The 27,436-nt window shown below is 37.4% G+C and overlaps 1 protein-coding gene across 1 annotated transcript in view; it reads left to right on the top strand.

Moving 5' to 3' along the window:
• The window catches only part of CDKAL1 (CDK5 regulatory subunit associated protein 1 like 1), a 382,964-nt gene that overhangs the window by 223,146 nt on the left and 132,382 nt on the right, over window positions 1-27,436 (top strand). Inside the window, exons 10-11 of the mRNA XM_059475653.1 lie at window positions 10,813-10,979; window positions 25,545-25,690. Coding sequence (XP_059331636.1) covers window positions 10,813-10,979; window positions 25,545-25,690 — 313 coding nt within the window. The remainder of the gene's footprint in view (window positions 1-10,812; window positions 10,980-25,544; window positions 25,691-27,436) is intronic.

Genomic DNA, 27,436 nt, shown 5'->3' with positions numbered 1-27,436 from the left:
CTTCCTAATTTGTAATGCCTATTTTCCTGGCAATTATTTTTCTCATTTAAAGAAACAGAGCAAACACATGAAAAACAAAACAACCCCAGAAATGCAGAAGAGGACACATGCACCAGGTGCAGCAAGCTTGGATATTATAGCCTTGTAGATACAGGCTATAATGAATGGATGGTATTATCTGTGCTGTTGAGAGAAGGTAACTTTAGATAAGGATTATCTACCCCAGAAATGGTATTTACCCCTCTGTATTGCTGGCTTATGGAACTGCAATCCCCTAAGTGCATTCCATGTTTAGCTGACACCTTGCCCTTGAACATGCTGACCCTTTTCCCAGCTTTCTTGTCTTTTAGGATACATCAGTTTGACAGATTCTTCAGCTATTTTCACACTTTATACAAAGAATGCTTGTAATTAAAATCAGTCTTCTCCCTCAGATTCAGTAATTCCACATAAAATTACTGTGATATATTGAGGAATTGATGAAAAACAAAGTAAAACAAGCCTGTCTTTATTAAAGTATTTCTGTATTCTGTATTGCCATTCGAGGTTTACAGTATTATGTCTTGGCTCATAACTTAGTGTGAAACAAAGCATTTAACACCTTTTTATTTGTCCCTTATGAGAGCACTCTATTCTGAATTCTAGGGTTCTTTTGTAATTAGAACATGAAAGGTTTTAAAAGATGTCTCGCCTAATCCTGGTATATGTCACAAAATAAGGATTATTTATTCATTTTTGTTAGCTTTTCAGTCAAAGAAAGACATAAACGATCTCCTTTCTTTGATTACATTTTTGAAATGTTGACATTTTACTGTAACCCAACTTATTTCAACTAATTTTCAGCTAATTTTTAAAATATCATCTCTAAATTCCTAAAATGTGTTTTCTTTCTCCTCTTGCTGTTTCCATTTTAAAAAGTAAAAGTAAAAAAAAATTTGAATTAAATAGGACTATAGGATTCAGCTCTTTAAAATACAAGAAATTTGAGCAGAAGAATGCTCTGTGGAGGATGAAGCTCCATGTCAAATACTTCCAACACACCCTGGCAGCTTGTGTACAAGCTCCTCTTGTAGAAGTTTTAAGCCATTCTCCTTCTGTAGACATTTATATAATGATAAACTCACATTCAGAGAGTTATTTAACTTGGCTACAAACATTTTTAATGACTGAAACTTGGTATGCCATGCTACTTCCCAAGAATTAATCAGTTTCCACGAAAACGTGTTGTTTAAATTAATCCAAACTCATTAGCACTACAGAGATGGATACTCAGTAAAAAGCCTCCATTAATTAGCACTGCATCCTGTAATATGCCTACAGCTCATGACCATTTCCTTGAATTTGTGCAGTGTGTGACCCTTTGCATCTGATATTCATCTCCAGCAGAACGATAGCCCATGTTTGGGGTTTAAAACAGCGAGCGTATGTTATAATGAGTGGCATGTTACTCTCTTTTTCCCAATGAATTCCAAAGTCATAAACAGGATTTCTCATATACCTCATTTTGAATTCAGAGCTCAGTGCAGGTTTTTCATTTGTGTTTTGATAATAGGCATAGCAATAATAGGTATTGTTTCTTCAGTTTTTAAGTTTATGGAAATTTTGCTCTTTGTCTTTCAGTAACTGAAGAGTATTTGTGCAGGGTGCTGGACTGACACTTCTGGTGGAGGGTCAAATATTCTCTGCCTGCTTGTAGTACCAGGACAACACGAGCATATCAATATTTCACGAAGTGTGTTTGTGAGGTATAGAGCAGAGAGCAATAATTCCATGCTTCAGGAACCTGTATTTCTATATGCTGTGTACAGGGGTGCAGAACAATTCTAAACTCATGCCTTGTCTATGGTTTCTGAAATTGCTTTCCTTTGTGTTTAAGTCTCTTCTTGCAAATCTCTTCCCTATAGTCACCAAGTCCTTTATGCTTTATTGTCTTCCTGTAGGTACCCATTGCTTATCACTGAACCTCCTCCTTGAATAATGTTATCGGTTCAGCAGAGAACTAATTAACACCAGGCAATTATGTCCCTGATCATTAATACACAAGACTTTTACTTTGTTAACTCAGGTAGTAGATGTCCACTCTCTCTGAAAACCAAAGGAATTCCTGTAGGATGTCGGTATTTGGAACAGCAAATTTAAGTTTTATCTCTTTTCAGCTGGCAAGTATAATGATTAAGTGGATTTATTTTTTTCATTCTCCGTTTATGCAAGAGCTAACCTTCAAAACAGGCCGTTGTGTACATAACACACATGCCTGGAAATAGGAGGGTCACAGGCAGGTGACCAATAGAAAAAGCACTGACCTCTCTGTTAAAGAATGATCTCCTCAGCTGGAAAAATAGGACCAACGCATGAAATTCAACTATGCACTTTTCCCTCCATTTAAAAAAAATCTTTTCTTCCCCTTTCTCTTCAAACTGGCTACAAACCCCAATTTATCATCATGATGTATGGTATCATTAATCCTCCTTGAAAGCAAGATGCATAATGCTGCAGTGTTGGCGCTGAGCAAACTTCAGCGGCCTGACTGTCTTCACGCCCCTTTGAGTCTCCCTTGTTGTAGCAGAATGGAACTGGACTCATAATCAAATTAGCTATCACGCTGTTTGCAGCAGCAAGTGACCTATTATCCTGTTCCCTTTGCCTCCCCTCCTTCCTCTCCCCTCTGCTCTCGCGCCGCAGCTACAAAACAAGCGAGACAGGGCTGCTGGTTTGTGCTCTAGCAGCGAGCTGTTAGGAACAGAGGGCCCTATAGGGATAGAATGACCTCTTTTGTAAGCAAGGACAAGAGTTTGCTTTGTGGGAGAGAAAAACCTTTTATGCTTTCTTTGGTATTTAATGATTAGTTGGCTCTATCTGCTGCATGCTTTTTATCGGGAACTCTCAAACTTTTATTTTTAATGCCATAGGAAAGAGGAGTAATTTAAATGAAACTTTTAGTACTGTTACAAGCTTTCTTATTCCTTGTTTCAAAAAACTCCTCCTATAAAAATACTTTGCTTATCAATATAGCAGAAGTGAGTAAAATAATCTATGATGCAAATTGTAGAACTGCTAATCCCTACAACAGTCACAGGTAGTGAACTTCCTTTGTAAATGCTTTGATAGCAAAGCAGAAGGAGCAGTTCTGGTTTTGAGACTTTTATGTGATGGATTTAGATAAATAAGCAAATTCAGTGAACTCATATTCTAAATGGTTTCCTCAGTTTCATTTCTCAGATGCGTGACTTTGGAAAAGTAAAATTTGGAATAAATGTATTTACAACTTCCACTTTGTTAACCACAGAAGATAAAATGGAAAGCTGCTGTAAGTCATGAGGTTATTAGGTTCTTCTATTAGACTTCACATCTAAATAGAAAGCAGATGGTAGAGGATCATTACCTAAAAATTACTTTGGTGTTACTTAGGAGTAGATGGGTAGTTTCAGTGTGCAGTTGTTCTTGTAAAATCTCCAAAGTAACCCTAAAAATTGGTGTGGAGGGTGGTAGCAGAAGTATATGCATATGTTATGGTATTGGAGAGGATGGGGATAGTTTTTAATTTTTGCAAAACCACAGTGTTTTGTTATTTTAACTTAAAAGTAATTAGAAAAAGATCTTGTTCCTAATGCTTATTGTTTTGGGTTTTTTTCCCTGTGGTTCAGTTCTGATTAGATTTTGTAAATTACATAAAATTTAAAAAAATGAATGCACTTTGAGGGGAAAAATGTGTAAAATGTACATTTAAAAAAATTTATTAGCACATTTTTATTGAAGTAGAACCAAGCTGTTTCCTGAACTAATTTGTACTGTGCTTGATAAGGTATTTCTTCAGCTCTTTTCCATCAAAGTTCATTTAAGCTCTGGTTGCAACTTAGTATGTGAGAGACAGTGCATTTTACTTATTGAAAATGTAACTTAATCTAACCAAAATCCAAAATATATTTTATAGTTTTGAAACAGCAATAGCTGGAAGAGTTAAGAGGGGCCAAGGTGCAATTAATTTTTCTATTTTGCAGTTCGTGAATATAGTCCAAACTTTTTTGCATTAGTTTGCAGGATCAGGAATTTGTTGTAAGTATCTATGTCATGTCTGTAGTAAATGATCCTTTAAATCAAGTTCCTGTTATGGCTTCAGTGGGTCTGAGAATTTCATACCATGGATATATACTAATGTATAGCATTTTTATATAAATACATGAGAACTTTAATAATTTGTTAGAGTAAATATTTACTGAAGTGTGTTAGCAAGGAGAAAGAAAAAATGTCTTTAATTTTATTACTAAGTGTGGTAGACAACACAGCCAAGCAGAATCTTCCAAAGTGATACTGTTCAGTGTTCTACTTTTAAAGTAACATGTTATTACTACATAGGTGGAATGATCTCAGTCAGTATAACTTGGTCTCTATGCCACTTTGTATTCGTTTCCAAACATTTGTTCTCAAAAATATGTAGACCATAAAAGTTACTATGTTCATTTCCTAAGCACTCTAATATATGTGTCATCCTGTGGGTAGTAGAAACCACAACTGCTTTAAAGGCTTGTACTGAGCTTGGCACTTGCAAAGCACAGCTCTAGTTCTTGTACCTGCAGACTGACATGCAGAAGTAATAGAAATAATCCTGCCGTGAGAGGCATCCAAGTGTGCTGAGAGTGCTGGCTGAAGTCATGATGAGGCTGTTCCCTCTCATCCCTCAAAGGACATGACAACCAGGGGAGATTCCTGATGGCTGGAGGAGGGGGCAACGTCACCCTGCCCTCCAGAAAGAGCAAGACAGGAGGACTGGGCAGCTACAGGGCAGTTGCACCTTACCCTCTATGGGGTAGACACTCCTACAAGCCACGTCCTGGCACAGGAGGGGCCAGAGCGTGCTTGGGAACACTTGGCGTAGGATTACCAACAGCAAACCATGTGACAGGCCTGAGTGACTTTTCAGATGGCATGTGTGGCTTTGTGGAGCATAGGAAAGCAGTGGAGTTGAGGTGTTTTGGGGTGGATTGGTTTGGGGTTTTTGGCGGGGATAGAATGTTGGGGGGTTTTTTTTGTTTGTTTTGGGGTTTTGGAGTGAAGTTGAATTTTTTGTTGTCTTTTGGGGTTTTATTTTTTGTTTCGGTGTAGTTTGGGTTTTTTAACTTTAATTCATCTATAATTTCATCATAGTTCTTAATGTTCTTAGAGTGGAAAAGTATAGATTTAAAAAATTGGATGGTGAGAAGGTAAAGGAATTTATTGGACTGCCAGGTTCCCAAAGTGGCAATCCATAGTATAAGGTCTAGATAGCAGGTACTAAGGTTATTTTGTAGCCAATATTTCATGTCTTTCATAACAAGGTGGAATCTGGGAGATGATATTCAAATTAGGGGAATACTTGACTCGCTGGAGGGTACAGCTAATATTGCAAGAGACCTCAACTGCCTGGAGAAATGGACTTAGTGTAACTTCACGAGTTTAACAAAGGCAGGTAAAATGTCCCAAATCTAGGATGAATGCTACCAAATGCTGCACTATGGATGTGGAGAGCTGACTGTCTGGGAAGCAGCTTTGCAGCCTTTGGAGTTCCTGTGGGAAAGCTGGTGCACACGAGTCAGCAGTGGAACCCCTCTGCAATTGCAGCTGTGCCCCGGCGGCTGTTGGAGAGTGCAGCCACAGGCCCCAGGGAGTGACTGCTGCCTTGGATTTGGCAACTGTGAGACATCACAGAGAGAGTGCTCTGTCCACTTTTGGGTGTCTCAGGACAAGGCTGACACACTGCAGCAATTCAGCAGAGGGACATTGCAATGGTCAGGAGGATGGAGCACATAATAGACAAGAAATGGATTTGTGAAAAGAAAGCTAAGAGGAGTTATTGTTGTTTACAGTGGCCTAATGGGATGGTTGAGAGAAGACAGAGCCAGACTGTCTTGAAGTCAGACAGGTCTTGCAGAGGCAGGATGATAGTTAAGAAGTTGGACAAGTTGGAATGCAGCAAATTGCAATTAGGTGAAAATAAAAATTTTTTACTCTTAGGCTGATCAAATATTGGAACAGATAACCCACAGTGGCTGTGGTATTGCTGTCCTTGGAAATATTCAGAACACAACTGCAATTGTAGTAGGTCAGGGCAACATTCATTGTGTTGTTCAGATCTTGTTCTCCTGTTTGTGGCAAGCATTAAGAAAATAGGGACATTAGGGACATCTTCCATGTCCTTAAGACTGTCCAGAAGGGTAAAAAAATAGGTCTTTTAAAAAGAGGAAATACTTTTGAGCATTAATAAAGATCCTCTAGAAATTCAGGCTGTGAGACAGTTTGTACACAGTGCAATGCAGTCACAAGCACTGCATTTATCTGTACAATATGGTGCTGAATCTGCACTTCACAAAATACAGAAAAAGCATTGATCCTTTAGGTCATAGCCTGACAGCTTGCCTCTTTCAGCAGCCATGAACTTAGACCTGTCTTTTTTACTTCAGTCTACTTGCATCATCTGCTTGCCAGAATGCAAGAATCTTGTATTCTCAAATTATGACAGTTTGGCGTGAGTTACTGAATAACTAGGGTTTGTATAGGATTGTGTCCAGCTCCATTCTTTCTGTCTTCCAGAAGCCCTGTATACATTCAGATGAAATAAGAGTAAGGGTTTCTTGGTGAACTGGAAGTGAATCCTTCCAAATCCCCCTTAGCATCAGTGAGTTGTTCCCAGTTTGATTTTCTCTTTCAGCGAAGTCCCTGCAATGGGATGCTTCAGTGCTGATCCATGTGGTTGAACTGTCTTAAGAGGACACTTGGATGATGCTGAATCAATCCTTGCAGAGTACTTCAGAATTACAGGAGGAAAATGAATCCTCCAAATCTCAGTTTCTGTTTAAACTTGCATTATATCCAGATTGGTACAGTGATCTGCTATTTGCATAGTTCTTCACAATTTCCCAGTTAAGGCTTTGATTCAGCAAAGTAATCTAGCACAATGCACTGCATCAAGTATGTAAATGGTTCCTGTAAAATCCATGCTGAATAAATAAGGAAAAACTCAAATAATTGAAGAGAAAATAAAGTAGGCTAAGCTCATTCTGAACAATGAATTTGGTGTTTTCTAAGCCTTCATCTTTGGCCATGATTTTTTTGTTTTTAAAATGTTTCTAAGGTGGTGATCAGGAATGGTCAGATTGACTGTCCTCAGATTGACTGTCCTCAAGTCTGCAAGACACAAACATTTATGTAAGGCCTCCCTTTGGCAGATGGTCTTTCAGGTTTCTGTGGTGCACTGGGAGAGGTATTTCTGTGGTCTGTGCAGCCCTGCAGGCTGCCATAAGAATTCAGTGTTGGAGAAGGAATCACAAGGAGGTCAGGCAGTTGTTGATAAGCATATGTGGGCTACTGAGAAGGTCAGAGTCAGGGGCCTCCCACTGAAGCAGCCTGCAGAGATTTGTGCTGTTGGAAAAGCCACTGTGGTTCACAATAAAAAATCTGCCAGGAAAGAGAAGAACAAGGAAGGAAGGAGAAGAAAAATCATGAGGATTTGGAGATTGGATTTCATTTGTACAGTCAGCTATCAAATGTGAGAATTCCACTGGGATTGGTGTCCAGTATTTTAACATCTTCAGATCTTTTTGTAGATTGAAATAAATTCATTTTTCTGATGGAGTACAGTTCTCTTCAGTTTAAAGGATGTTTGGTACTGCCAAAAATAGTGTTTACAATAGTGACATGAAGATAAAGCAAAATAAAAATGTTAGAAGTGTTTTAAAAAAAGAAATTAATAATTTCAAGTGATTTCTAAACCAGGAATGCACATATTTTGTAAAAGTGATAGATGTCGGATTTCTTATCTCCTTCATGATAAGGATTGCTTACCCCACAGAAATGAAATTAAAACCTGTATCAGATAATCTGCAGTGAGTATTCTTTATAGTGAGACATGTGAGAAGGAATAGGCTCAGAACTTTCTTCATTTGCTTGGAACCTATTCTTTTTCCAACATTTTTCATTCTCAGTAATCCCCAGTTACAGCAGATCAGAGGCCAACTGTTAAGGTTTCTCTTTTGTGCTGGATAGTGATGGCAGAGTGAGAAAAAACCATGAGCTGTGACCAAAGGCAGAATTGTAATTACTTGGATATAGCGATAATTGGCCTTAATACTGTAACAAATGCTCTGAGTTTGCACATCTGAAGCCTCCTGTTTGGATCAATTTTCTTGTTTACAAAATCATCTTGCCTTTATTAGCACCAAAATTGCCCAGTAACAAGAGTGGTGAATGATTGAATGAAGTTCACTGCAAAAGAAAGGAAAAATAATATGTATGTGATTAGACAGTGGATTTGAACGGGTTCCTGTGGAGGGCTGGAGTTTGGAGGGGTGGACTGAAAATGAGAGGTGTTGACTGACTTCATTAGTACTGTTTGAGAGGTCTACTGTTTTCTCTTCTTACCTGGTGTAACTGGGGATACAAAGGACTAAAAAAAAGGGCCTAAAATCAGTCCACTCAAAACCTCTTTCACACAGTTATGTACAGAGTTGATTTATCCTAATGATCCTCCTTGTAATATTTATCACTCACAGTAGCTTTCAGTATTTGAAGATCCATTTTGTCAACCTGAAATTGTACAGGTTGACAAAATGGATCTTCATGAACTTTTTCCTAAAATACAGGTGTTCTTCCCCCTCCCTGCGCCCCCGTGCCCCCGGTAATATGACTGCATCCTTGGATCTCTCAGCATGCATTATTCCCTTTGCTTGTTGTTCAACACCCTGATCGGAGTGCAGATGAGACAGTTATTCCTGCTGTTGCTGATTTACTATTACAGCTGCTTCCTCTTCTTGTGATTTAATTTGAAGTTTCAGCCCACCAGGGGGCTAATGGTCCCCACCTATGCAGCTTTAAAAGCTCGCTGTTGTTTTCCAGCGGAATGTTATTTCCATTCCTAGCCAGTGATTTATTTTTTTTTCCTTAGTGTTCATCTGGTAACTGTGAGGCAGTATTCCATTAGCCATTTTCATGAAAAAAAAAGAAAAAGGAAATCCAACCCAAGCCCCATGCAACTCTTTAGATTGAAAGCTTGCAAATGAGAATTACTCTGTTACAGTAGAAACTCAGCCAATCAATAAGTTTTTTAGTGCTCTTATGGCTGTTGGAGACTCATATAGAGAAACCCAAACTAAGCAAAACAGGACCTTATCAATCATTTAGATTCCTTACATTTCTGTTCTTTTTTAACATACAGCATATAAAATTCACTTCTTTCTTCATGTGTTTCAGGAAAATGTAGGGCAGGCAGCAAACCCAAGAGTATGTTTCATGGTGGGTACTGCCTGTGGTGAGATGAATTCCAAAAACATTAGCAAGTGCACTGAAATCCACAGTGTAATTGTGTCCTGCAGGCAGATTCTGCACAGGGAGCTCAGTTTGAGTGTGACTACAAACTTGTGACTGCAAATGGTCGACCAAAGAGCACTTCAGGAATGCTTTACACCAGACTTCTCTCAAGATACAAATTGTACATCTCCCTCACTAACCTATTCTTGAAGCAAAACTTAAAAAGTAAGAAGTTTTCCAGTTAACCCTAAATTGTAAAGCATTTTTCATTCTAACTAATAAATTACCTTGAAAACATTTCTGTGCCAACAGGATTAACTTTGATGCTCAGCATGGCTTGCTCTCTGCCATTATTGTTGCAGTGTGAATTTAGGAGTAGCAGTCTTGGATTTACATTTTGTAAAACATTTGGTTTCTAGGTTTATTGCTTTTTATGTGATTAAAGTTGGTGTATGTGCTTAAGTTTTCCTCATTTGAGTATAAATTTGTAACATAAACATTTACATTTTCCGATACATTCTCTGCTGGCCCGAAGTGTGCTTTGATGAATTATGCACCTTCTAGTGTTTGATAATTTCTTTTACCAGTTCATGATTGGTTTTAGAAGTTTAGCTCTTCACTGAGGTAATGGTATCTTATCTTGCTGTAAATCACAGGTGTTTTCTTCACAAACACCCTGTTTTTGATGGCTTATTTCTTGCTTTGGTGTGGTAAGGAAGGATAGAGGGATTGTATTGCAAAAAAGGATGAAAGCTGGGCAGGCTGGCAGAAGTGGCTGCATGAAACCTCAGTGCTTTCAACTATTGTTAAAGGGTGGTACAATCTCTCTCTTTGGGTATGAGGATATTATTACCAAATACCAGTGTTCGAAGTTGCTATTTACAATAAAAATCAAATGCACTACTTCCTAAGGCTCTGATTGATGGAAAATGAAGCATTAACTGCCAGGAAACAGGTTTTCCCATATTATCACTCAGTCATGCAGTGGTCACTAACCTTTCAATGCAACCTTAATATTGCATTGCTAATTGTATAATTTAAAGAATACAAGATTTTAATACAAGTTACTTCAGGAGGAATGTCAGTCACAGTGCTTTACAGCTGGTTTTGCTCACTGGAAGCTTACCAGTTAATAAGCTAACTACTGTAATAAACATTAGTGCAAACTCTGCTTGGGTGATGTCTCTTGCGGTGTTTAATGAATTAGACTCAAAAAATAAAACAGAGTATTAAACTTGTCTGACTTGCTGTAGAGGCAGCACAGAATTAGTCATTGGCTGTGAATGTTAATCACTCCACAGCAATGATAATTTACAGCATTGTTGTAGCACTCTTGTGCTCATAAAATGAACTTAATAACCCACTGCTACCCATGGGATAAGCCTTCCTTCTCCTTCCCTCCCCTTTGCAATTGAATACCCAGTCTGGCTGCATAATAGCCATGTGAAATACTGCATTTAAAAGAGTGAGCAGCTGTATGATAAAATAAACAGCTCTAAAACAGATTTGTTAATTATCTCTTTCTTTTATTCACAGAGGGTGTTTGTGAGATATGGCTGACCAGTGAAGACACAGGGGCTTATGGCAGAGACATTGGCACAGACCTCCCCACGCTTCTGTGGAAGCTGGTTGAAGTTATTCCTGAGGGAGCTATGCTGAGGCTTGGCATGACAAACCCTCCCTATATTTTAGAGCATCTGGAGGTAAGGGAAGAAAAGGAATCATTTATATGCCAACATGGACATTCATTGAGTGAGTCAGCATGGAACCTTATGTGAAGTGTCTTTCATTTTAAGCAGTAGCTTAAAAACACCATAGACTTTAAAATGCATTTACAACATTAGACTAACAGTGTAAAGCCATTTGCCTGACACAGCAAGTTATTGAGATAATAAGATCCTCAAGTAATTTTGGAATTATAATATTAGTGAGATCTCTGGCATGTAGGACTTCATTGTAGTAATGTTCATTTGTGTGTGTATCTAGTGTTTCCAAGAACTAAAGGAAATGTCATTTGCAAGTGATGGACTATGGGATTGAATTTTTCTTCCTGCTGCACCTCAGACAAATATTTCCAGAAACACTATATAGTGGTCTCACTCAATTGATGCATTCATTATCCTATTTTTAGCATGTTTATGACTTCCTTGATAAGAAATAGAAATGTAAGTGTATATCTGTGTTTAAAATAAATGTAACAAAGCAGTTCAATGAAATTGGAAGTATATAACAGTGTGAATTTGAAAGTGTAGCTTATTCATGCAGAGGAGGAAGTGAGTTTCTTCTGAAAGGTAGGTTGGTTTTGATGGATTCTGTCACCAAATGAATTTATTGAAATTCCTAGAAACTGTCCACAGAATAAACATAACTGTAAAGAGGAGGAAAAAAGGAGGGAAGGATGTAGTTGAAAGTAAATTTTGTAACCATGTGCATGTTTATTACCCGGATAATAGCTGGTATCCATGCTGCTTTCCCAAATATAATGTAACATTAATAGTTGCCCTTGTATTTTCTTAAGATGTCAAGGACAGTATTTTCTCATCAGAGTGCTATAACTGCACCTTTGCCTATTGTGAAAGCATGTGGGCCGGGGAATCTCATCTTGGTAGGAATAAGCAGGTTTTCACTTCACCAGCTAAAGAATTTGACCTGCAGAAAGTTGCAAGAAACTTGCAAGGTTATTATTTAATTCTTTGGTTTAGCATATACTTCACTGAGAGGCTTTTAACTCAGCACTCTGAATAGGAGCCTTTAGGAAGCAGTGTAGTGTTTTTGAGAATTTGCATTGTGTCTGGGACTCTCATAACTGCCACAAGCTTTTCTTCTTTTCTTTTTATATTTTAACATTTTTCAGCATCTTGTACAAAAGCAAATCAAGCTTTTAGCAATTTTCACAGTTAGTTCCTTTGCTTTCATTTTTTATTCACATTATTAAAAGTGTTTTGGCATAGACTGCTGCTTTTGTCACTGCTGGTCATTGTGTGAGTGCTCTCAAAGCTTAAAAAAATAGAAAAAACAGTTGCTGTAAATAACAAACTGCTCTGCTGAGATAAGGGGCACCCTTGATATAATCCATGAAAGTGGAAAGAATGATGCTTTCCTTCAATCATAGTAAGTGTGAGCATGTCACAAATCTGTAAATTTATGATATCTAGTCTTCCTGTTTCTAAATTTTCCAGAAGGTGCTGTAAGTAGGACTTATTTTTCTACCTGACTCATTTAGGAAAAGTACTCTTATCTCTTTGAAAATGCTTCTTTAGGTGTCATGGCACAGGTAGAGGAATTCATGGAAGCCTGTTGAAAATGGGTGTCTTGAATGTTGCTGTGCAGATCATGTGTTTGTGTGCAGCAGCCTTTTTGTGCAGTAGCAACATCTGCTGTTGCTCATCCTCTTCAGTGTTCCATACAGTTTCCAATTTATATGATTTTTCTAAAGATTATTCAGTCACATTTCTGTGTTTCACATGTGACCAAGAATTTCTGGTCTTGAACTTTTATGACATAATTTTGCTGATTTGTCAAACTAAATTAGCGACAATGTTTGGGTTTTTTTTTTTTTGCTTTCTGCATTTCTATTTAATCTCCTCTTCCAAGCTTACCGGACTTTTCTCTGAAGGATCACTAGGGAATGTAAGCAGTCTCCTGTATACGTTTTCACCAAACAAAACAAACTTTTTATGGGCAAAATGCTTTTAACTTTCCAGCTGAGGAAAGGGTAAAACTGTATTTTGTTTAAAAAACCAAAATCAAGTGAGAAGCTGATTAACCTTCATGTCAGTTGATGAGGATAAAATCCAGATGTAGATCTGTTATTTCCTAAGATATGAAGATGTGTTATTTGTTGCAGACACCTTTCATTAATTGTTTTAAAAGTTGCTGCATTTTATTAATTGAAATTCCTGATTTTTTTAGAAGTCATATTTCTAATTATGATGATTGTTTAGCTTTCTGTGAAAAAAATTACCTGGGAAAATGTATTAATCTTGTGTCACTTTTTGTATGCAATACAAAGACAAAGTCATTCCAATCATGTATCTGTTTTAGAAACCAGACATTTTTGGCATACGATTGTACACATGCAACTGCTTGGCAGGGGTATGTTTCACTTTCGAAATGATATGTGGCATAGAGCAACAGTAGTCCTCTAAATGTAGAAATTAATTTTGAGATCTGGACAGAGCTTCCCTAGAGACTCACCCTAAAAGCAAAAATTTTGATTCATTCACTTTTCTTCCATATTTACTGGAGTTTACCTGCAGGTGAGAGTGTTTCATCTGCCTCAGTGTCTGGGAATCACTTTCATAGTCTCCACTAAAGGGTAGCCAACAGCTCTGCTGTTCCACTGATGGAGGCCAGCACAAGGAGAGGAAGAAGACAACTTCCCTTGGGCCAGGAGTGGTGAGAATAGAGCAGAGCAGGGGGCAAAGAAAAGCTGTGAGTGCTTGCAATGGGCATTAAGGCTCTTATGCTGCAAGGCTTGGTAGATTTGGGGGTCTGGGCCAGTGGCCAATCAAACTCAAGTTTGTGTCAGGTAGGGAGTCAGTTTAAGTTTTCATATGATTTAAAATAGCATAACCAGTGCCTTCTGGTACTGCTGTCAGATAAATGCCATTCTGTACTTGGAGATATTTGTCATTTCAGAGGATACTGTTAATCTCATGAAAATCCTTACTATACTTGTGTTTGTTTGTTGGTCTGTGAATTTAGTACTTCAGTTTTTTATTCAGTAAATATGGTGGTAGTAGTGCCTTGTGTAGCATCAATAGTCGTGGGATGAGAAGCAGACGTGTTTTCAAATTAGAAATTCTGCATTCACTTGGGCCTTCTTGTCTAAAAAGAAAGATATATTTGGAACTATGCAATGTTTTATAGTCATGCAAAATATTAGATGTTTTTTGGCATGCTATGTCATTACAAAAAGCCTTTGTCATAATTATTCAGGGTATAATCTTAAGTCCTAGGTTTTTTATCTACTATTTTCTTTAGCCACAGATGATGTCTGTGCTTACATTAGTGCATAGTATGAAGTATTAAGAGGAGATGAGGAAAACACAGAATTTGGTAGTAAAGCCACTACCAAATATCTAAATTTATCTGCATTTTGGACTCTTTACTTCAAAATAAATGTAATTCTCTTAATCAAACTTTCCCACTACTCATGATCCGAAGCTGTTTCAAAGACATACCATTAGTTTGAATCCTGCTGTTTCCACCCATGTGGATGGAGCATATTCATGGTGAACCTGGATTATGGCTACTGCTCTGATTTCCTTGGAAGCTAATTTAGTTTGTCCACTACAAAGTTCACCCCAGACTGAACGAACCAATGGCTGTGAAGGGAGCATGGGGAGCTGCATTTCAAAATTTCGCCGCTGCTTTCTGTGGGCACGTCAAAGTGAACACAGCAAATCCTGGCAGGAATTCTCCAGCTTGATGTTTGCTATTATGACAGAGAGGATTATCTGGGGTGTTCAAAGAAACTGAAGCACCAGAGACTCAAACTCTTGGTCGTGTCACTAAGACTGAGGAAGAAGTTGGAGTTTGGTTTTCCTGCAGGAGGCATCCTCAGTTTGCCTCTCAGAGAAAACCTGGCCAAGCAATGGAGTACTGCATTTTCCAGAATGCTCTCACAGTCTTAGCAGTCTGTTTGAATGGATACAGCATGAAGCATACAACTTGCTTGTTTCAAGGTTGGTCTCAAACTGAGATTTTTGTGACACGCCCTTGCCCGGTGTCTGTCCTATCTTAAAATGTTAATGCAACATGATATTGAGGAAGGCTTGGGATTTTATCTACATGGAAGAAAATTTTAATAAACAGACATAGAGTATGGCCAGGGAAAAATAATTTGCCCCAGGATTTTTTTTGTTTTATATAATGTGAAGGAGAAGATTAGTGTTAGAATCCATTATATAGTCCTAGAAAAACCTGCAAGGAGTGTATTTGTGTGTGGTTTCCCTGTGTGTTCTTGCCCATATGTCTTTGCACAGAGCTACTGCTCTAGTTACACACACTGCCAGATGTCAAAGATTTTATCACCCCATGATATCAACATGTAGTAAAAGTGCATAAGGAATACGCCCTGCTTTAGAGGTAACCTCCAGACATTTTTTCCCCAGTCATATTATGAAGCTACTCGCTAGTGCTCTGATGAGAGTGTTTAATATCCACTTCCAGTGACTGATGGAAAGGGAGGGTTGGGAAAAATCCATTAAAGCAATGGTAGTAGATAAATGATGAATGGGAATTAGTCTGAAAAGTAAAAAATAAGGCAAAATGTATAGCAGCTTGAAATTAATGTTCGTCGCATAGTGTTAGATACTGATTTTGCCTTGACTATATTTCACTTTTCCTTGGGTTGAAACTTAATTTTCTTTTTAAAGTATCCAGGGCTGTGTCCAAATCACAAGGGACTCTAGATCATCCAGACTGTAAAAGGGCAGGGACTCACATCTCAGCCTTAGCTTGCCTCCTTTGTGGATTTAACATAATCCCAGAATTGTCTGGGATTTTAGTACGGCACTTTCTGTGAGTGATGGGATGCTTCCAAATCTGTATAAAGGAGGCAGTTCACACCTGCCATTCCCGTAAGTGCTTAATTTCACATGACTAGATGAGTAGTCGTCTTTGTCACCTGTCAAAATGAGTCTGTCTTAAACCATACTATATGCCATCTGTGGGCTGTATCTCCGTTATTAATTCAGGACATTTGAGTGATACACCAGCCATTGAGATGGAGTCTGCATGGCAGCAGAGCCTTTAAATGCAGAAGGTGTGCCAAGTGTACCACGAGTTGCAGTAGTATTTCTTTGCTCTTTTGCTTTGATTTTTTGTGTCAGCTCGGTGTTTGTGTTTCTTAACCTCATTGAAGCTGATACCCTACAGATGGCTCCCTCAAACGTGCCCTGACACAGCACATAGGAAATTGTTACAGTATTACAGTAAAATTACTAATTCACTTTTTTCTTTTTTCTCTGTTGTCCTTTTTTTCCTCTGAGTGCACCAAGCGTTTTTGAGCGTTGTGCATAAGCTCAAGTTTTGAATAACCTCGAGTGTAAGCTGATTTGAAATGCATTTAAAAAGGGAATAATATGCACACATTCCTCAATGGCAAATAAAAGGGCAGCATAATTTCAAGAATTAAAAGGACTTTAGGGCATGTATTTGCTTTGTTTCTAGTATTATTTTTTGTCATTTTCATAGACTGCTGCTTTTGAAAGTGCCAATTAAAATCTGTTGATTTGACCAGAAAAAATGAAAACTGCAGCATACATTTAAATAAATGAATAGTTAAGCCCCTGACTTTTTATTACTGTGAGTTTTGTAGTGTTTTGTACTCGGTGGACCATGCAACTTTTTCTTGCTGTAATTACAAAGTTGTCTCTATGCAAACTGTGTCTGTTTTGCTAGCAGTATAATTGAAAGGAACCTCAGATACTAAAGGGAGGTGGATGGGGCAATTGCCTATGTCCTCCTGAAAAAAAAAAAAAGGTGAGGTATGAAGGGATGTTTAATATTTCCTTTGGTATTATGTTAAATGCTTGTTTGTCCTATGGAAGCTGTATATGCATCTTTGCTAACTCTCTATATTCCTGTTTTTTATTTTTTAGTACTAAAATGGTCTGTCTCTCCTCTGCTTCCTCTCAAAGCATTCTTTGTCTTTGGGGTTTTCAAATATAGCACATTTCCTTTCAATTACTTCTTAAGACGTAGTGTCATGGGAACATGAGCTCACCCCAGAGTCAATGTACTTTTTTATATTATGGAGCTGGGAAATGGATGAATCTCTGCTGTGCTTTGGGATACATTTTGTCATGCCATTTTCTCTAATCTAGAATTCTAACATCACATACACAGCAGATCCTAACGTCTGTAAATGCTTCGTGACATGTTCGTTTCCAGCTGGTAGAATATGATTTGGCTTAATAAATGTCAAAATAAGAACCCATTTTACTCTTCCTGAAGGTTTTATGCTGTATTTGTGAATATCGGGTTCTCTCAAAAACCTTAGCAAATTGTGAACTTTGGACAATAAACACTTCCTTCCAGACAACATGGAAGGGAATTTTTGTGTTGTTGAGAATGGAGCTCATGTTCTTTATAACACTAGTAGAAAAAAATGCTTTGAGATACATAAAAAACTGGCTTTATTTATGTAAAATTCAGTTTTCTATCACAACAGAATATTTTATGCATGTATCTAGTGCTCTTCTATATTTAATAATCTGTGAATAAAAGCTGGTATTGCAAAAAGGGGTTAACATTAAGTAGCACACTGCTTGACCAGTTAAATCTGTGCATATTAGTTGTATCTTAATTATGATTTGCTCGTATGAATGTTGCTCTTGCTTGTTAGACTGCCTGAAAATGAAGAGTATTTAAATGCAGACAGATCCACACTCAATCTTGTGCTGAGTGTCAGGCTGTCAATTACTTACAATACTGTCTCATCCCAGCAGTCCTTTGGAGCTGGAGCTTCTGGTGAATTACTAGCAGAAAATAAAAATCACCAGTAATTGAGCAATATGTTAAAAGAATGGGAAATGCATATATGGGATAGTGCATTTGTGCTAAATAAAAGCAGGATTTTTATCAGTTGCCATGCACTTCAGGGCATTGAGGTAGAAGAAGCTATTGTCAAACTTATGGCTTGCATAAAAAACTGTGCCATCTTCTTTTAATATTTCTGCATTCATTGTTAAACAAATAGCATCTCACTTTCCTAGTTATTTGTATTATAATAAGAAAAGTTCTACCAACTACTCTCCATGCTGTTTCAAAAGCTTCTATTTAGTTTAGATGCATAAACCCTTTTGTTTTCTTTGATAGATGAGCTGTCACATTCCCTGTGCTTTGCAGCATCATCTACATAATCTTCAGTAAGACTGCTTGCTTCGTTAGGCTTTGGCATTTGTTAAAAAAAAAAGGTTGATTTTCTTGAGGTGAAGATTCTCTTTAAAAATGAGAAAAATAAAATAAATTGTGTTCTAGAAACTTCAATAAAACTGCACAGTAATATTGCTTTGTGTTGCTGTACCACTGTTAATCAAGGAAAAGATGTAAAATCTCTTCTCATTCTTGGATTCAATTGGTTTAGCTCTGTTAAATGGCAAGGGTTATTGAAAAATGTGAATTCTATGATATAAATCTCATCATTATGGTTTGCAATATTTTTATTCTGTTTTACTATGAAATTTAGGTCAGCTCACAAAAGAAAGTGATAGTATTTGCCTAAAGGTTTAAGTTTTGATTAAAAGCTTCCAGTGTTTTCCTTGCACTGGAACCTGCTAAAGCAGTTGCTATTTTAGATCTCGTACTTGCTTGTTTGAAATGAAGGGAAACAATAGAGAGGCTCCCTGGCACTGCCCCATCTAGGTACAGATTAACTCTGGAGGGGTGTGCAGTTCATTCTATGTCTTCCTTCTGAGCAGAAACCATCAATTCTTTTCTATCCTATGGGATTCTCATGTTTGAGCTGGAGAACAAATTCATAGTATGGATGAAACTAGCAATTCATTTCACTCATTCAGCTTTCTGAAGACAAAAAGGTAGTGTGACAATCCTACTTGCCTATTGTGTGTGCCTCTCTATGCTTTAATTAGTTTTCAAGGTTTTATTAGCATAAAGTATGATTGAGACAGAGAGTTATTTGAAGTAGCAGTGTGCTATTGCAATAAATCACCTTTTTAGGGACCTTCCCAATAAGTGTTTCTAATACATATTGAAAAAAGGAGTATTAATTTACTTCTGGAAAAAAAGATTTCATTTTGGGCGTGCTTAATGATGAGAAATTAGGGAGAACCATAGAGAAAATTTTTTAAGAAGTGTATTTTCTTGCATGTCAGAATTAATAATTTCACAAGTAATTTGTATTAACACTCTGGTTGGCTGGTTTGAAGTCATTAAACCATCGCTCTAACCATTAATGAAATATACACTTTACTTTGAAATGAATCAATTTTTGGAACTGGACAAACAGCACTCTGAAGCTCCACAAAGGCTCTTTAGGATTGTAACGATGGCTGCAGCAGCAGTAACAATAACAGTTCTCATCTTTGAAAGCACTGAACCATTTTCCTGCATGGTGCACAGAAATTAGTGTGGTATAATGCTGAAGGTGTCACTGAATCCGCTCTGTTTTGGTGAGGTGGAGACTCAGATGTGCTTGGGCTTGTGGCTCATCACAGGCTGAGTAATAAGCAATCCACCCAATGGAGATGGATAACATTTTACCCAGTGTAAAGTCAGTCTGCTTTAATATTGGGAGCAAATTGTGATAGGGAAGCCAGCTTGCTTATTGTGAAGAATTTCAGGAACCAAGGTTTAAGATGTCTGTACTGGGAGTTACTGGTTTTGTCAGAAAATATGAATAAATGGTACTGTGCAAGAAATTTATTTCTATTCTTGGATATAACATGTGTAAGCTTACAAAGAACCATATCAACCTGTTAACGGAATAGGAGAATTCTTGATATTTTTGTGTTTAGAAAAATAAGTACCTAGGTTAACAAAATTAGCTACCTAGCGTGGTAGTGTGTGTTTCCTTTGTGCACTGACTCATGGGAAAAGATGTGAAAAATTTCAGCTGAAGCTGTGGACTGTGAAATGCAGTTACTGTATTGTGATATTATCTGAATATCACTTCTTGTGCAGGAACTTGAGTTAGCTTGTGCTCTTGTTTAATAAAGGAACATGTGGCAAGCTCTTCAGTGCATGTTAGGTGATTTTGGTATGGCGTGGTTTGCCTTCTTTTTTTTTAAGAGATTAGGCTTAATACATATGAAGCTGTGAGGGAGGAAAAAGTAAAAAGTTGCTTAGCTAGCCATGGTTTGTCTGTTTTCTGAGGCTGGAAGCAGCAGAGAGATCCCACACCTAGGAGAACAGCTGGGAGCAGCTAGGGCTGAGCATATGACTCTCACGGCTAGTTTTCCTATCAGCGAATCACAGCTTGCAGTCTGGTTTATATCCACTTCCAAGGGTGGCCTGAGCTAATACCAGTTTTCTGTTTGGTAATGTAGAAGGCATTTTTCCCATATGGCAAAACAGATTTTTGCCCTCCATCTGGCAACTCAAAGATTTGATTTGAAGGTTCAAATTACATTGGCTAGAATTGCATGGGCTTTTAACTGCTCCAGCGTGACCTGCCTTTATCCTAATAACAGGATAAAGACCTGAGCATGTCATGTCATGTTACATGGGGTAGGGGTTGCCTCTAAGCTTGCCCATCGTGTGGCTTCAGCGCATCTCCCCTGGTTCATACACAGATGGGGGAGAGGCACTGCCTTCTAACCAGTGCCCTCAGGGACATCCCACATGTTCTTAATTTTTTAAAGCCCCATTGCTCACAGGGGGTGGGAAGTGGGGGAGAGTTCTCTGTTCATTTGTTTTAGCAAAACTGCTATGGGTTTTCCAGACTGGATCATAACTGTGTCATCATTCCCGTGCCTGCATCACAAGATCACATCTGTTCCTGGGCTGCACTGCAGCAGAGGAATTTATAAAATGGGCCACAGCCACTTGATTTTCATCCAGACTGTGCTGGTGGTAGCACGGCTCAGCTTCTGAAAGACAACAGTCAGCAGACACCCCTCATGACATATCCCAAAGTAATATCTGCCACAAAGGGATGAAGTTTTGAGAGAGTGCCATTTTGTCATGTTCCCATATGGACGAGGATTTCTTTGGGCTTCACTGCTGGCAGAGGACAAAATCCTTTTGCTAGCAAGCAAGCTATTCACATTATCGTGACTCAAACACAAGACAGAATTCAAATACTTGGATTTTTGCCTGCTTTAGGTAAGGGGAAAGAATTGCTGTCTGAACAGCTTGCTGGTACTGCCATAAAGATGCACAGATATTGATGTTTATTGTCTTCGCAATTTTCTGTGGTTGCACATGGTGTCACTGCAAACAGGAGGTGTGATTTTCTGGTTAGGTGGTTAAATTTGTGTATTGTAATTGCTAGGATAAAATACACTGACTAGATAGAAATCTTTCTAGTAATGTGCTTTGTGTTCTAATGTACTCCAGCTGCTAAGGACTGGAAAAAAATATTTCATATGTGATCAGTATCCTGAAGGATGCTTCACATACATTGTTATTTTCCAAATGGAGATGACGCCTATTTTTGTAGAGTCAGGTTAAAATAAATTGTGCTACTTTTTGACCTTTTAGTTCCTACATGATATTTCATTTTTGTGTAGTGCATCCCTTCATTCATAGACACATTATCAGATTCCAGGGAATAGCAAGAAAAGGCAATCAGCCATTTCAGTCATGTTGAAAGACAGAAAGTTTCTTTCACAGTGATATAGTTTCAAAACGTTGCTCATTTATTGTTTCCAGATGGAAATAAAATTCTTGTTTTGTTTTTTTTCTAACTGGAACATGTAATTATACCTAGTAATGCAGAGCACTTCAGAAAAAAAATAAATGTATATAATTATAGAAAATCAACAGGAAGTAGATGTTAAGCTTAGAATGTTGAGACATGATGAAGTAAAAATATGCATTAGCCCGTGATGTCCTTCAAATACTCTTTGGGATATTAACTAATAGTTTTATTCAGTGATGAAATCTGATATTCTATGTGCAATCTGTAGTATGGGAAAATCTGTCAGCATTGACTAAGTATGACTGTTAAGTGCAGAGTAGTTGTAATTTAATCAAACCTATGTGGCAAAGAACTTCAGTGTTATTTTTGTGGTAGGGAGGATGAAAGATAAGACTGGAACAGTCTTACCTTAAAGCTACAGGTCAGAATGTGATATTTCTATCTGAACAGTGCAAAGTTTGGAAGATTGATTTATCCAGATTTCTGATGCAATCAAGCAAAGCTTTTGTTTAATTCATTATTCTGTTTCCTTCTGAATGACTCATTCAGAATTTCTGGTTATAAAAGGTAAATTTGAGACCACCAGCAGTACTTAGAAGTGAGTGACAATGAAAGAGTGGGTCATCAGGTGTTTCAGTCTTGTGTTTGGTTTGTGTGAATAATTTGTATTGTGCTAAATTCACAAAGTTAATCGTTACAATCCTCAAGTACCTGCTGGGGAATCAGTTTATCATTAGGATCTTTGATTCAAAGCACATGCAGTGCATTTTGTGTAACTTTAGATACAGAAATCAAGTAAAGAAAGAAGTTCACAAAGAGCTGTTTGCAACCTCCTCATCTCTAGAAGGAGCTTTGAGTGTCCATAAGATCCCTGAAACCCATGACCACAGCAGCTAGGCTGTGTTAGTGTTCCTAGACAGACCATGTGTGTATTGCATGTGAATTTCTGCTACACATGGCAAGCTATTTACTCTCTAAAGAATGCCAGTTCTTTTGATATGGAGTATCTTTCTGAACCAAAGTGATGCAGTGGAATAATCAATAATGGTTTTGAGCTTACAGCTGTAGCTTTTACTGTATGCAGGGATCTGTAGGGATAGTTGAAAAGTTCAGATAATTAATGCCAGGCATTTTACATCCCACTGGTACAGAACCAAGGGTAATTACTTTAAATGACAACAGTTGTGTTCTTAATCCTGAAAGTTATCGACAACAGTGATCGCAGAAAACATGTGTTTTCTTTCTTTTACATGGGGGATAACTGCAAGAAGCAATTCTGATTAGTCTTGTTTAACACTGGCTGGTGGACACCATTGGTTTGGTTCCTCTTACAGGAAGTGCAGTCAAAAGCTCCCTCTTGGCCCCCTGAAAGAGATCAACTGTGAGACCAGAAGGATTCTACATGTTACTGTCAGACCAGCAGCTAGTGGCTTTGGGGTTGGTTGGGTGCTTTGGTTTTTTTGAATTCTCTGAGTAGAAAAATTGAGATTTTAGAATTTGCTTTTCATTCTTCACCATAACATTTTCATTGTTTAAGGTGAATATGAGAAATAAAACCAACATTTTCATGTAACTAGAGAATTTCCACATTTGTGACTTTAAAAATCAAAACTTCATGGTAAAACAAGGTAGGGTTTTTTAAGATTGAATATTTCTATCACAAACAAACAGACACAGTGAATCTGTTTGGGTTTTTGTTCTATCAGATGTTTCTCAGCCTTACAAAAGCTGGAATAAAATAACACTTCCATATCTGGAAATTCTAATGATTTATTACTCTCAAAAAGAATTCACAAACTGATCTCATATTAAAGAGTCTGTTACTCAGAAGATGCAAAATTTGAGAGGAATGACAAAGAATTTTTTTTCCTATGTCATAGGGTGAGTTATTTTAAGAACTTGGCAGATTTAGAAGCACGTTATGAAACATGACTTTCGTTCATTCCTTATATCATAAATCTCTGTTTGAAAACTGAATAAAGTACTTGGAACCAAGAGATAAGCACAATAATAGGCTTGTGGTCCATAGCTTAATTTTCAGCTCATATTTTCTGTATTTTAGAAACATACTTGATTACTGATAAACAGAAAAGTCACAGATGACTACAAGGATGCTTCATATAAATTACATTCACAAGATTTTCTAAAGCTTGAAAAAAGAAAGTTTCCCACTTTTAGGTACTTGTTCTGTACAATTTCATTTTTGAAAATATGTTCTAGCTGAACATCTACAATTATTAAGGGCAGAGATAAGTATAGTTCCATTTGAATTGGACACAAAATCTGTGTGGATGCATGGTGGCCTTTTCTTCACTCCTTTTCCCTGAAACCAGCTACCTCCAGCTTCCACTTAGAGCCAGGTTCACTGCACACAGCCTTTCTGTGTATCAAATTGTGTGCAATTCTGTGTATGAAATTGAGTTTACATACCTGAGATGGAGTAGCTGTTGCCTTGAATAATGTAACCACTTCTCTGAGACATTTATGTAATAGGATCTTAGACAGAAACTTTCAAAACTGCTTCCAGAAGTGATTTGATAGAGTTTCAGGTTTTGTACACATCTGTTTGTCAGATTGAGTATTGAGAGAGCATTTTTTTCTTCTTGTTCTAAAAATCAGTACTTTTAAAAGCTGAGCTCCTGTAAATGAAAAGTCTTGAGGATGTCTGCCTTCGCTTTGAACAATCTAGGGCAGCCTTTTAGAAATACAGACAGAAAATCTAGATGCGTAACTAATATTGCTGATTAATGGTCTGGAAGAATTTGTAAATAGTTGCAGCTTAAAAAGTAAATATGGCAGCAGTATGTGTTGTCAGCCAGAGTATCTGTGCCGTCAGAGAAAACAGCAGAAATGGCCTGAGTGAGCCTGACTGGAGCACACAGAGTGCACTGACAGAAGAGCAGTGCTCAGTCCCAGGCCATTTCCTGAATGCCCACAGCTCAGGGAGAAAGGGAAAATCAAAAACCATATGTGAAGACCTGCTTGTTCATGGAATATGGTTCTTTGCCCAAGTTCACTTATTTGTTGCAGGACAAAGATTTACAAGCAGTATGGTACCATATTGCACACAGTCTCAATGCTGGTTGGTTTCAACTTTAAAAAATACTTAAACTTTTTTGCTTGACTGTATGTCCTTAATTGGTTAAATAATTAAAATGAGAGAAATCGAACCGCCATATTCTATTCTGTCTCACATTCCTTCTCCTTGCCAAGCCTCTGTTTGGAGGTTGGTTTGGCTTTCATTAGGTTTGGTTTTGCATTTTGCTCTTACCTTTACTTTTTTTTTCCACCCTGACCTTTTGCGTTTGTACAAAGTGTATCACATCCTGTGTCTCTTTCCAAGCTGTCACTCCAGTTTTAAGCTGCCCCCTGATTAATTCTATTCATATTATAGCCAAGCACTTTTAATTTCAATCCTTTTCTCTGAAGTAACACAGGCAACATTTCAGACCAGTATTAGAGCATGTTTGCAAGTGGTGAGGTGTACCTTAATTAGCAACTGGCTGACTATAGGGATGCTCCAATTACAGACATTCTCATTTTGGTATCTGAGAAGTTACTTCATTCCAACAAGAAAGCAACTAACCCTTGCCATCTTCTGAAAACAGCCACTGTCTGAAATCACTAATTTTCATAATACTTGGCCTCTAAAATTTTCTTTTAATTGTGTAATACTACATAGGGAATGTGATCCCTTTGTGATCGTTATCTCAAAGGAAATTTTATTTCATTGCTTTCTTATTATTTTCTCCTAAAAAAAAATTGCTTTCAGATATTTTCACCTGCCCCTACTGTTTAAAACTGGGCTGGGGCAATTTAGTATTGTTTGGGTTTTAGAAGTATTACTGCTGATACTTACCCCATATATTAATCTGAGTTTTCCGTATTATTTTCATAATGCTTTAAAGCTTCTTTTTCTTTTAATAACTCTCAGGAAATGGCCAAGATTCTCAATCATCCAAGAGTATATGCTTTTCTACACATACCAGTCCAGTCAGCCTCTGACAGTGTGCTCATGGACATGAAAAGAGAATACTGTGTGGCAGACTTCAAACAAGTAGTGGATTTCCTTAAAGAAAAGTAAGTCTACTAATAATTGAGAAAATGACAGTGTTGGGTTTGTTGCAATGTCAAGAACATGTGGCTGAAAACACAATTATTTGCAACTTCATAATTAAGGTATGAAAAAAATGAAGTCCTTTAAGCTTTCAAAGTCTTTGAGTTTTCTGTAAGCCCCTTGATGTGGTTGGCCCCTATGCTCAAGCTTTTATAAGCATCTTAAATCTCTGCGTGACATGCTTTTAATTTGTCAATATATTCCTAATCTTTTCCAAAAAATGCATTCTTAAATGATTTTTTAGATATAAACTACTATATATAGATTGCTTGAAGTTGGAGTTACTGAAGTTGTCTTTAATGTGGCTTTAGAGCATTGCACACTTTGTGCACAGGAGATGATCCAGCTCCAGCAAATGTAAATGGCTTGGTTTTATGTTTGTTCTAATAAGTATTTTATGTCCTATATCTTATGTAAATTTGCATCAATATAGTAACACTCTAATCTTGCTTAGGGGACTGATCAGTTCTAGATTAATTTCAAAATTATTTCCCTTAACAACAGAGCTAATTGTGAGAAATGGAAAAATGTATCATCAATGTATTTGCTTATGCTGACACCAAGATGAAAGTTGCATCTACCTGCAAAGCTTTTGTAACTACAAGTAATAATTTCATATCCAAGGAAGTATTTTCTTAGCCTTTAAAAAGTAAATAGTGACATATTTTGATGGATATTTCTGCATTGATTGTCAAAAAACCATGTGTCTGGAGAATAATTTCTGACACCTTGTTTGGCTACTTTCTCTCTTTCTGCTTCCTTTGTTTGTGTGGTTGTTCAATGACTTAAGGCAGTGGCATTTTACCTTTGACTCTTATCTTATATTAAAATACTGGTACATCAAACCAATCAAACTTTCATAATCAGTTTTTTTGTGATAATTGAAAAATTGAGAAGTCTTGCTATGTAAAACATGTCATCTAATAGCTGCATGGGAATTACAATATGTAAGAAAGAAAGCCAACTGTGACACAATAGAATCTGTTCTGCAAACTGAATGTGTAATTTATAGGACATTCCAATGCATCTAGGACAACTGATGGAAATGGAGCTGCTTGTCTTCATACAGGTTGATTTGCATTAATTTTCCACCACAAACAATGACCATGAATTCTTGGCACTAAATTTCATGTGACTATGGATCAGTGTTAGTTTTTAATTAACAGATGTATTGTATTCCCATGTATCTTAAGTGGAACTGTGTCAGTTCATGTCTTAGTTGACTTGAAGTTGATTCATTATTCTCTTCAGTAGTTTTAGCATTGGAAGCTATTATCATAACAGCAGCTGGATTTTCGATAACCAAGTATAGCTGGCACATGTTGGGGCATATGGGGATTTATTAAATCATTCAGCTCTTGCACACAGCAAAGAGTGAATTACTTAATACCCAAATTTAAAACAGCTGGTCACTGAGCATACTGTAATGTAAGTCATACGTCTTTTTCCAGGGCTTTTTTGTAGTGAACTTAACAAGGAAGAAAACTGGTTTGATGTCTTGATTTTAAAGAATAATAAACTTTATTTACCCTGCTTATTAAGAAAATACCAAACTATCTAGTAGTTCCTGTTAGAAAATAGTCTCCAGATATTAAGATGGAAAAATCTTTGAACTATATGGCAGCAGGATAAAGAAGCCATGCAAGGTAGAGAAAATGTTTTGGATCTTTGAACATGTGCTCATCTGTAAAATGAAAGGTTGTTTTCTT

Source organism: Ammospiza nelsoni, chromosome 1 (assembly GCF_027579445.1).
Source record: "Ammospiza nelsoni isolate bAmmNel1 chromosome 1, bAmmNel1.pri, whole genome shotgun sequence".
Classification (NCBI taxonomy): domain Eukaryota; kingdom Metazoa; phylum Chordata; class Aves; order Passeriformes; family Passerellidae; genus Ammospiza; species Ammospiza nelsoni.
This window is presented reverse-complemented; position numbering and strand designations above follow the sequence as displayed.